At 37.9% G+C, this 12,060-nt stretch overlaps 2 protein-coding genes across 2 annotated transcripts in view; both read left to right on the top strand.

The window, feature by feature from the left end:
• gja13.2 (gap junction protein alpha 13.2) overlaps nucleotides 1-5,030 on the top strand; it is a 5,261-nt gene extending 231 nt beyond the window's left edge. The window contains exons 1-3 of the mRNA XM_077247075.1: nucleotides 1-19; nucleotides 828-887; nucleotides 3,828-5,030. The exon at nucleotides 1-19 is cut by the window's left edge and continues 231 nt beyond it. Of these exons, the coding sequence (XP_077103190.1) occupies nucleotides 3,849-4,685 (837 nt within the window). The 5' untranslated portion in view covers nucleotides 1-19; nucleotides 828-887; nucleotides 3,828-3,848 and the 3' untranslated portion in view covers nucleotides 4,686-5,030. The remainder of the gene's footprint in view (nucleotides 20-827; nucleotides 888-3,827) is intronic.
• Nucleotides 5,031-5,577: 547 nt separating this feature from the next.
• Nucleotides 5,578-10,947, top strand: gja1b (gap junction protein alpha 1b). Its single transcript, XM_077247074.1, has 2 exons — nucleotides 5,578-5,906; nucleotides 8,158-10,947. Exon 2 carries the CDS (start codon nucleotides 8,174-8,176, stop codon nucleotides 9,314-9,316), a length of 1,143 nt encoding a protein of 380 aa, XP_077103189.1. The 5' UTR covers nucleotides 5,578-5,906; nucleotides 8,158-8,173; the 3' UTR covers nucleotides 9,317-10,947.
• Nucleotides 10,948-12,060: the final 1,113 nt, after the last annotated feature.

Here is a 12,060-nt window from a genome sequence, read left to right as displayed (position 1 = left end):
ATTTGGACCCTTCATTCAGGTAAGAATATTTTGGGATTTGTTGGTATGATTTTAACAGTTACATATTCAATGTATTAATTTAATATAAAATAGCCTATATTTAAATAATTAACAAGATAGTTATTGTTAACTATTTGGAACCACTTTATATTAGGTGTCTTTAACCACTAACATATAAATAAATCGTTTAAGTAATGACAACGTATGTTTTTACTCATCAAAATAAGTTATACAAGAATCAACTCATTTTTTAAGTCAGTTTAATGTAATTTAAGTTGAAATGACTTAAACATCCAGGTTGACTGTACTTAAAAGTATAAGGCAACAATTCTTTTACAGTGATTGTACTTTTATTATCATGATTACCTGCATGTAGTTACATCTGTAATTAATGTCTGTAATTACATATATTACACAGTTGTAATTATAGATGTAATTACAACAGTAATTACCTCTATAATTTCCATACCTTTAAACACCAAACCTGTCCCTAACCTTACCTGTATCCCACTTCAATAGCAAAAGGGTTTTTCTATACAGCATGATCTACTTTTTTTTTTTTCTGCAACATGGTAGTTAAAGACACCTAATATAAAGTGTTAAATATATTTGAATATACATGCATACAACATTTCTAATATAGGCTATATATATATAAAAAATTTAGTCCCCATCTTATATGTATGAATTCTTACAGAAAACATTCTAGAAACATAACTAGGAAATAACTTTACCTTAAAGGTTTCTAATTGGTTAATAAACCAAAATACAACAAAAAAAATTATTTTTGATTGTGTCCTAAAATGTATGATTTTATATGTCTACAGGTTGGCGACAAATAATCTGAGCTTACAAGGCACAACGGTTTTTCTTCCCCACATCATTTGGTGAGTATGACATTTCTAGAATGGATGCGATGCAAATACTTTAAAGAAACTGGAAAGATTTTTGGGAAGTGAGACCATTACAGCAAAATGGCCAATGTGTTGTAAAAATCTCAGTCGACGTTGTTCTCTTTTAACCTTCATGTTGGCTGGTGACAATTTACACATTCCTTTACCCTTTTGATTAAAATAAGTTCACTGCAAAAATTGCTTGTCATACTTGGTATTTTTGTCTTGTTTATATATAATTTTACGTCTCTAAATACATAATTAACAAAAACATTTTTGCTTCATAAATTATTTTCCTAATTTAATGGGGACAACTGGTAACATGATAATATGTTTTCAATGTTCTGTACACATTTTGAAGCATATGTGTTATTTTGGGTCAATTTGACCCCATGCTCATTTTGCTGTATAAAACATATAAGAAATATCAAAAATGTTGTTGTTCACACATTGGTGATTTGACACACATAACACATATAAGCTTCCACAGTAAACTTATAAACCATTTCTCTTTCTGCTCTGAGATCTCTCTCCTTATCTCTCTCATTTGAAAATGACCTCTTTTATTTGAAATATTTACGAACGCTTGTTTACGAACGCTCATTATAAAAGGTTTCTTCAATGTATTGCTTGTTATTTCTGTTTATTACATTCAATGTTGTGACACTTCTCTTCTCCCTGCTACGTCAGAGCGGCCAAAGCGTCAACAAGCTTCCCCGTACTTTTTGACAAGCGGCCAGAGCTTCTTTGTCGGCGGCGGTGTGAACGTACAGTTATGAAATTAATTTTGTGTTTAACATAGGGTTACCAGACATCCCGGTTTGACCGGGACACACTCGATTTTGAGTTGCGTGTCCATAGTGCAGAGAAAAAAACTGTCATGTCAGGATGCTAAAATGTCCTGGTTTACACCAACCACTATGAAATTGTCCCGGTTGTCAGCGATTACACAGCCGACGTGGTCTAATTATAGCCCGATCACTAACTAAACCCATGTAGAAAGACTAATAAAGCGTCCAGCGGATGATTTTAAAGCTAACGTTAACAGCTGACCGGTGTTTTAAAAATGGCGTCCCAAAGTTTTTGTTTTCGAACATTATGATAACCCCGCCCCCAGCACCAGACGTAACCAGTTCTTATCTCGAGACCAGCGCAAAGTTGATGCTGAGCTGGAACCTGTTTTCTTGGCCCAGAGCCAGGTTTATTTGTGTGGAAAAGCAAAGAACCGATTTGAAACTAGGCTCTGGATCCGAACCAGCGCCAGCACTGCCTTGGTGGAAAAGGGGTAACAGTGTTGATGAGGCTGGCACTTCAGGGAAGCGTTGTCGTCGTGTCCATGTGATGGTCCTTCATCAGATCTGGATACGGCCTGGATCCGGCGGACTGCGGTAAACCTCGGGATAAACAGAGGGACTAATTAGAGACTGCGGTAAACTGCGGTAAACCTCGGGATAATCAGAGAGACTAATTATTAGCGTAGACGCCATCCTTCTTATGATGTACAAAGTAGTGTTGACCCTCATGTTATCTAGCAGATAAATTACCTTCCAAAAATGGCATGTTATTATGGTCCCACTTCCCACTTGATTGACAGGCACAGCTGTGGCCAAATGTGAACATTTCGCTGCTTCAGTTGTTATGATGTTGAGTCACATTTTTCTAGATTATTGAGGCATTTACATATTTGCAAAAAGCTTTATCACAAAGCAACAATTTTCACTGTTTTTGTCCTTGTCACCAAATGACCAGCTAACATAATTTTACTAATCATATCATCAGCACATGATTGCTATAAAAGGAAGGATGAAGTGCTTCCAATCATTGTTAGCAATGGTTTCCTCCAAAGAAAGATGTGCAGCCATCATCTTTGCATCAAAATGGCCTCACGTGTAAGGAAATATCTGCAAAGAATTGTGCACCTGAAAGAACCATTAACCAGAACATCAAGAGCTTCAAGAATAGAGGTTTGGCTGCGGTGAAGAAGGCTTTAGGACGTCCCAGAGTGTCCAGCAAGTGCCAGGACCTTCTCCTCCAGAGGAATCAGGCACACACAGCGAGGCCAAGACTTTTGCACAACGACCTGGTGTCAAGAAGGGCAGGAGAAGCCACTTCTCTCCCATAAAAACATCAGAGATTGACTGAGGAAGTACACGAATTGGACAGCAAAGACTGGTGCAAAGTTATCATGTGTATCACCAAACATCTGGAAAATCGATTGTCCGGAGAAGAAAATGTGAACGCTTCCATGAGTCCTGTGTCGTGCCAACAGTGAGACATCCTGAGACAGTGTCAAAATGACCCCCAAACCTATCCTTGATAACAGAAATTGTGTAATATAATAATATAAAGCTATTAAAACACCAACAATATATAGAATTGTTTAATTTTATGCCAATCAGTGATATTGTATAGTGATTTGCTAATATGTCCATAGTCATGCAATAGGTATTCTGGATGTATAAGGGTCGGTGGTGTTTTATTTAAAGGGATATTTAAGTAGCCAACAAAGAAACATAAAGTACCTGACTTAAATGTTTGAAAAAAAAAAAATATTCTGGGGGTTTAAATTGCTGGGCTCAATTTAAAAAATGTTGGTAGATTTGAGGGTAACAGGAAGCAAAAACTTTTTTTTTCTTTTTTTTTCCTTTTTAGAAAACAATATTACTCATCTAGTGAATGCATCTTGATTTAAGAGTTTTTATATTTGGACTGGAAACAAGACAAAAATACTAAGAAATGCCATTTTTCAGTGTTTTGCTTATGAAATGTATACTCTTAAAAAATGAAGAGTAAAAACTTTGATCAAAAACGGCCTAATCTAGGCTACGTGATTTCAGTCTGCTAACCTCCAATTCCTATTTGTGATGATCACCATGTATTCCTATAAAAACGAATTGTGTATAATTTAGTGTAAATGTCCTATCTCTCCTCCAGGGAAGCCCTGAACAACCAATCATGGGAGATTGGGGATTTCTCTCAGCTTTACTGGACAAAGTACAGTCCCACTCAACCGTCATCGGCAAGATATGGATGGTCGTCCTTTTCATCTTCAGGATCCTGGTGTTGGGAGCGGCGGTGGAGAGCGTGTGGGGCGACGAGAGATCCAACTTAGTATGCAACACCAACACGCCTGGTTGCGAGAACGTGTGTTACGACTGGAAGTTCCCCATCTCGCATATTCGCTTCTGGGTCATGCAGATCATCTTCATTTCCACTCCGACTTTGGTGTATCTGGGCCACGTGATACACGTCATCCACCAAGAGAAAAAAATGAGAGAGGAGTTGAAAAGGAACCCGATGTCGAAGCAGCCAAAATATACAGACGCTAACGGGAAGGTTGCAATCAAAGGAAACATGTTGGGTAGCTACTTGACCCAGCTGTTTGCAAAGATCATTTTAGAGGTGGCTTTCATCGTTGGACAGTATTATCTGTTTGGATTTATCATGGAGCACAAGTTCTACTGTGAAATCCTGCCCTGTACGGTGAAGACAGAGTGTTTCATGTCTAGACCCACAGAGAAAACCATCTTCATTTTCTTCATGCTGGTGGTCGCTTGTGTGTCTCTGGCCTTAAATGTTCTAGAAATATTCTATTTGCTTTGTAAGAGGATAAGTGAGAGGAATAAGAAATATAAGAATGTAATGTATCCTGGAGATTCCAATTATCTTTCAGCTTTAATGGTAGAACCCGGTGCTGTTAATGGAATGAGACAAAATGAGTTAAATATGGCCTTTCAGAACCGGCTCGGTCAAAGAAAAGCCAGTCTTGATCAAGCCCAATCTGAGCTATAAGGCAAGTCCTTGTGTCATATTCTAGCACCTATTTCTGGTAACACTTGTAGTAAAATACATATTGCAAATATAATCAACTTTATATTCAGAAATATTAATATAATACATTATGATCAAACTTAGCCTATGAAAAATATTGCTGATTATAACTTTTGCTAACTGAACACTAGATGGCGCTGTAATCTTCTTGAGTTGCACTCACTCCTGTCACTACAAGGCCAGTGATTTTTTTGTCCGTTTCTATACTTTCTAAAGCCTTTTTAATTTTATTTTTCAACTTGGAAGATGTTCAACCACGTTTTTTATACACCAAGAATAAATGTGAGATAAATGTGTACATGAAAACGACTGTGTATTAATACTTATTGTCTTATAAAGACAGGGCTCGGCTATTGAGCTATTCAACAATTATGGTAACACTTTACAATCAGGTTCATTAGTTAACATATTAGTTAATATATTAACTAACATGAACTAACCATGAGCAATAAAGTTGTTACTGTATTTGTTAATCTTTGTTAATGTTAGTTAATAAAAATAAAGCTGTTCATTGTTTGTTCATGTTATCTCACAGTGCATTAAATAATGTTAACAAGATTTTAATATAGTATTAGTAAATGTTGAAATTAACATGAACAAAGATGAATAAATGCTGTATAAGTGCACTTCGTTATTAGTTCATGCTAACTAATGTAGCTAACTAATGTTAACTACTGAACCTTATTGTAAAGTGTTACCAAAATTATATGTATGTATATATAAATATATATATATATATATATATATATATATATATATATATATATATATATATATATATAGGCTACTGTTCATAATCAAAAACTTTCTGCCATTCTGATTTACAGATCACTTGTAGCCTACAATGAAAACATTCTTATAAAACATGACTGTTAATGAATTGTTAAATTCTCGTCAATTTCATTAAGTTTTCAAGAGACATAGTTGTTCGTCTGAGTTGAAGAAGCCCATCAAACGAGAGTGTGTGAGGAGGACCCAAAAAACCTGACGTAGCAGTCATGTGACTTTGCCGAACTTTTTGCCTCTGCTTTCCACTCTCTTCCTCCGAGTCTCTTATAAGCAGGGAAAGTTTGACAAGTGTGCCTCAGTTTCTCCATAGTCGCTTACTTGGATTTGGTGACTGGTCTTCAGAGGTGACGGAGTAAGTCCCTACAGGGCTCTCCTCTCTTTACTTCTATCTAGGTACGTTTTTACAGAAAGACTTTCAACTTTTAAAAACATTTTTTTTTTCATTGCTGGACTAATAGTCTATTCATAACTGACCATCACAGTGGAACGTTAGCCTACTTTTAAATAATCATTTTAAAAAGCTTTTGTCATATTTGATTTGATTTTGAAAAACTTTTCAGTGAGTTTAGAAGTTTATGAAACGATAGTTTATGAATCACCATATGATTCATATAATATATTATAATCATATATGGTCAATTATTATAGCCTAATATATTTAGGTTTAGTATTCATCCACGTCTGTTGTGGAGGACATGTTCGATAGAAACAAGACATTTAATAGACATTTCAGTAATTAAAACAAAAATGAAATATTAGAAACTTCAAAAACTTTGTGTCTGGAATAAAGTTTTTAAGAAAAATGTGAGCAGGAATCAAATACATGAATTTAATTGGAACCAATTATAACAGAGTGTTTTTCCTCAGAGTGTTTTTCTACAACTCTAATACGACTTTCTGGTAAAAAAATAAAAAAATAAAAAACGATCCGTTTCGCTTGTTTCGTCAACGCGCTGTAGAGGGCACTGTTCAGTCCCATATTACAATGTTAAAAGTTAGTTCACCAAAAAAAGAAAATTCTATCATCATTTACTCACCCTTAAGTTGTTCCAATCCTGTATGAATTGTATGAATCTGCTGAACACAAAGAAGATATTGTGGAGAATGTCAGTAACCAAACATTTGACGGGCCCCATTGACTTCCATAGAATGAAAGAAGAAAAACAAAAATTATATGGAAGTCAATGGGGCCCATCAACTGTTTGCTTATCAACATTCTTCAAAATTATGTTATTTTGTGTTCAGGAGAAGAGAGAAATGCATACAGGTTTGGAACGACTCAAGGGAGAGTAAATGGTGACAGAATGTACATGTTTGGTGAGCTATCCCTTTAAATATCCCTTCTGTAGCAAAACTTAAAAGTTAAACAGTTTTTATACTATATTCTTTACTATATACTAAAACCTGTCAAAGATTTAGTAGAATGGGACATTACAGAGAGACAAGCCTACTTTCTGCCTATTGGATGTCTAAACAACAAAAATACTTGATGTCTCTCCCTTGATGTCTCTTATAAATGTTAACACTGTAATTGTCGTAATATACATTCCACATACCCCATTTAAACTTTATTAGTGCCACGAGACCCACAAATTGTCCAGGATATTGAAGAGATGCTCTTCATCATGCCTGCACCACATGAATCAGGAAATTCTTTAGATCTTAAACAGTTCCTTATGATATTTGATTTTCCACGCTGCACAGGGGAATTAATGAAAGACTTGCTTCCCAATTCAATTCTGATTTCAAGTGAATGTTATTGTTTGCATTTAAACATTGCTGATGTAACCAGAGGGACCAAAGATCTTGCTAAATGAACATGTGTCTTTAAATTCCCCAGTCAGTCTTTTCTTAGTCATGTTAAAAAGGCATTTAAGATGTTTTAATCAGTAGATGATGATGACTCACTTTCTGTAAAAACTGTCATGGTAGCATTAGCTTGAAAACTTTAATTTCTCAAAACAAAAGACAGCAAGTGCTGGCAGTTATCTTCACAACCCTAAATCTAACCCCTACCTGTGTGTGTGTGTGTGTGTGTGTGTGTGTGTGTGTGTGTTTGTGTGTGTGTGTGTGTGTGTGTGTGCGCGCGCGAGCGTGTGTGTGTGTGTGTGTGTGTGTGTGTGAGCCACATGTTTGTTATGTGAGCTTTCTGAGACCAGGTGTAGTTTATATTATGATAATCTTGAGGTCAGTTTCATGCTTATTTTCATAATAACATCCTCAGCAGGTGCTGAAACGAACACTTTCATCATGTGCTTTATGTGGAGAAAAAATACACTAAAGTGGCCTCAAAAAAAGCATTTGGACACTTAAGCCACTCTTCAAAATGTACAAATGTCTTTGCATTACATAACAACTACTAAAACCAGGTGACTTTTTAATACAAATGTGCCAGTATATATGTGTGTGTGTGTGTGTGTGTGTGTATGCTGAGAACGTGAGGGGAACTGGCTTCATACATTCACTTAAAGTGATGGACTGTTTGTTTAAAAATAATAGAAAAAAAATCCTGTGTTATTTGTTCAGAGATGTCACTTTGATATTTTGCATCTAATACAAAGACATTCAGACATATTCAAGTGTCACCGAAGTGTCCAAAACTGTCTGAATACGTTTTATTACATCTGAGCTTTTCTATTTTCAGCTAGAACTCCCTCAAGATGGGTGACTGGAGTGCGTTGGGAAGACTTCTTGACAAGGTGCAGGCCTACTCCACGGCCGGAGGGAAGATCTGGCTCTCTGTGCTCTTCATCTTCCGGATCCTAGTTCTGGGAACAGCGGTGGAGTCGGCCTGGGGTGACGAGCAGTCGGCTTTCAAGTGCAATACCCAGCAGCCCGGTTGCGAGAACGTCTGCTATGACAAATCGTTCCCCATCTCGCACGTGCGCTTCTGGGTGCTTCAGATCATCTTCGTGTCCACGCCTACGCTCCTGTACCTGGCGCACGTGTTCTACCTGATGCGCAAGGAGGAGAAGCTCAACCGCAAAGAGGAGGTGTTGAAGGCCGTGCAGAACGACGGCGGCGACGTCGAGGTCTACCTGAAGAAGATCGAGCACAAGAAGTTCAAGCACGGCCTAGAGGAGCACGGCAAGGTGAAGATGAAAGGCGCCCTGCTGCGCACCTACATAGTCACCATCATTTTCAAGTCCGTCTTTGAGGTGGGCTTCCTGGTCATCCAGTGGTACATCTACGGCATCAGCCTGGCCGCCGTGTACACGTGCGAGCGATCGCCCTGCCCACATCGGGTGGACTGTTTCCTCTCTCGGCCCACGGAGAAGACCATCTTTATTATCTTCATGCTGGTGGTTTCGCTCGTCTCGCTTTTGCTCAACATCATAGAGCTTTTCTACGTGCTCTTCAAACGAATCAAGGACCGTGTGAAAGGCCAACAGAACCAGTTCCACACCGGCACCATGAGCCCTACACCGAAGGAACTGTCCACTACCAAATACGCCTACTACAACGGCTGCTCCTCGCCGACCGCACCGCTCTCGCCCATGTCGCCTCCGGGCTATAAACTAGCCACCGGCGAGCGGACCAACTCTTGTCGCAATTACAACAAGCAGGCCAACGAGCAGAACTGGGCCAACTACAGCACAGAACAGAACCGCTTGGGCCAGAACGGAAGCACCATCTCCAATTCGCACGCTCAGGCCTTCGACTTCCCCGATGACACGCACGAGCACAAGAAACTGACGCCAGGCCACGAGCTGCAGCCGCTGGCGCTGATAGACGCCCGGCCGTGCAGCCGCACCAGCAGCCACATGAGCAGTCGAGCGAGACCCGACGACCTGGACGTCTAGCCGCGCGACTTGGTGCCGCGTCACGACGCTAAAAGACTGACACGGGCAGTGAGACGCGCTCAACTCCTGTGCTGAGGGTGCGGGATTTCATCCGCACAAGATCCTCACTCTAGACTCTAGTCGATACAGAGACATAAAATTACTCACACTGCTGGAGGTACTATTCATTAATAATGATGTTGAAACTAGCAGAGCTAATATGCCCTAACAACCGAACGGCTATAGGGGGCTCAAAGGGGCACAAGCGGGGCCAAACCTCTCGATTCTGCCCACCAGAATATGCCTTAGTGATGTGATTGATTTTGTTTGCTTGTTCGTATTGGGTTTATTAAAATGCCACACAATGATTCCACTTTAACATGTTGCACTCCTACAGTACGTGTAGATTTGTGTTCTAACCCCCCCCCCCCCCCCCCCCTACGGTTATACGTCACTCGTTTGCATTACATCAAATCCCCGTTGTCCAATAGGGTGTTAATATTTATTTATTCATAAAAATTAACAGGATATCCACCACTAGATTAAGATTGACTACTACTCAAGGTCATGTCTACATAATTAATACCATCAAAGTGCATATTTATTGACATTAATCCAAATTTCAGCAATACATTCATCAGCAAATACTTTTTTTTTTTTTTTATCACAGTGGACTGTCATTTTCCTGATAAACTTTGAATTTATGTGGTGTCGGTTTTTGTTATTTGATGATATTTGTTGTTTTTAGGGTGGTGGTATGAATTTAAAAAGCCTATGTGTGGACTAAGTTGCTGTACCAACTGGTACACGGCTTGATTTTCCTTTCTGCATTTTTACTGAAATTGTGCTAAATAGTGTGTGAGAGAAAGGTTTAACTTTTGTTCTCCTTTTTCTCTGTTTTGTCATTTTATTTTCCTTTTTTTCTTTGTGGAGGGCAGACGGAATGAATTAGTTTTGAATTAGAATGAGTAGAATTAATGTCTTACCTTCGGAGTGAATGACCTTTTTAACTCAATGTAATCATTGCTGCTTGAGAGATAGAGTTTTAGTACTGTAAATCAAACTAACTATGTCACAAATGTGAGTTTTTTTTTTAGAAGACTGCTTTTTTAGAGCTGGACTAATATTTAGTCAGTTATATTAAGAGATATATGCCAGCGTAGCTCCACAACTACCAAACACCAGTAGATGAAATTTCATTATGGACATTCTTTGTTTTGATTTTTCAAATTGTGCATCATAGTATTGGTACTCATTTGCAGAGGCTCATGGATTTTTCAGCTACAATGGTGTTTGCACTGAGATTTTGGCTAGGGTGTTATTTGATGCAAAAAATGATGAGAAGTTCTCTGTTATGCACGTAACTAATTTATTTTACAACACTCTACGAGGCATAAAATCACTACACTTTAACAGTGCTCTCACAGAATCCTTGGGTTTGGGCCGTTGAGTGGCTAAAGGCAAGATTTTGCATCTGGTAAATAGCGCATATTGGGTTTTAAATCAGAACAACACTGATGTAATGCCATTCCATGGGAATCCGCTGTCGTACGGTGTGCATGACAGTGGAAAAACCGAGCAATCAAACAAAAACGGACATTAATCAAATCTGTGAAAAAGCAATTTAACCAATAAAGATTTTTTCTTTGTCATTTTGTATTTGTGTGTCTCAGTCAAACTCTTTTATATGACCACACTAATGCTTTCCAATATACACTTACTCATTTCAGTATTTTTGTTTACACCCAACAAGAGGCACATGATACAAAAAAAAAAAAAGACAAAATGCACTGCAATTTGTCTGGTGCCAGTATCTAAAGGAGTCTGGTGCTGGCTTTTTATCCAAGAGAATTAGCCCTACACAAACCACCGTGTTTAAACAGGCAATAGAGACAAACGCAGTGTAACGGCCAAGATCGGTCACCAAGACAGACTCGCAAACTGAAAGACTGATAAGTTTTTAAATGTATGTTTTAAAATGCCCCAGAAACTTGCATCATATAAAAAGATTCAGAGCCTTTTCTCTTATCCAAGTTTCCTATTTAACCTTTCCACAAAGCTAAATAAAACCATATGCCTGGGCCGAGTCTGTGGACCACATGTGGCTCGAGCAGAAGAACGTAAAAAAAAAAGCAGGAGACTTTGATCTAATGCTAATTAATGCAGATCTTTTTAGACCAGATTTATCACACAATACTATTGCATATACCAGAGGCCAAACTGATAAATTCTGCAGTTATTCATCAGAACAAGATAAAAGAAAAAAAATCAGCTGGTGCAAAAATAAATAAAATAGGCCTTGAAGCCCGGTGTCTTCTGTATACACATATACATTACCTTTCAAAAGTTTGGGGTCTATAAGAGCTTTATGTTTTTGAAAGAAGTCTCTTATGCTCACCAAAATCTGCATTTAAAAAAAAAAAATACAGTAAAAATTGTAATATTGTAAACTACGATTTTGTAATTTACTCCTGTGATGCAAAGCTGAATGCAAACCAATTTTCAGTGCCACATTATCCTTCAGAAATCTTTCTAATATGCAGGTTTGCTGTTCAAGAATGTTCTTTAAACATTTCTTATTATTGTCAGTTGAAAACAGTTGTGCTACTTAATATTTTTGTGACAACCATCATACATTTTATTTTTCAGGATTCTTTGATGAAAAGAAAGTTCAAGAGAACAGCATTTTTTGTTTTAAATGTAAATCTTTTGTAACATTATAAATTGGGAAGCACCGATACCCCTTTTTCCAGAATGAGGCCGAT

The sequence above is a fragment of the Siphateles boraxobius genome, unplaced genomic scaffold, assembly GCF_051911475.1.
Source record: "Siphateles boraxobius isolate OS27281-9 unplaced genomic scaffold, OSU_SipBor_1 105, whole genome shotgun sequence".
Taxonomy (NCBI): Eukaryota; Metazoa; Chordata; class Actinopteri; order Cypriniformes; family Leuciscidae; genus Siphateles; species Siphateles boraxobius.
This window is presented reverse-complemented; position numbering and strand designations above follow the sequence as displayed.

Coding starts and splice junctions, on each gene's coding strand:
- gja1b (XM_077247074.1), top strand. CDS start 8,174: ATGGGTGACTGGAGTGCGTTGGGAAGACTTCTTGACAAGGTGCAGGCC.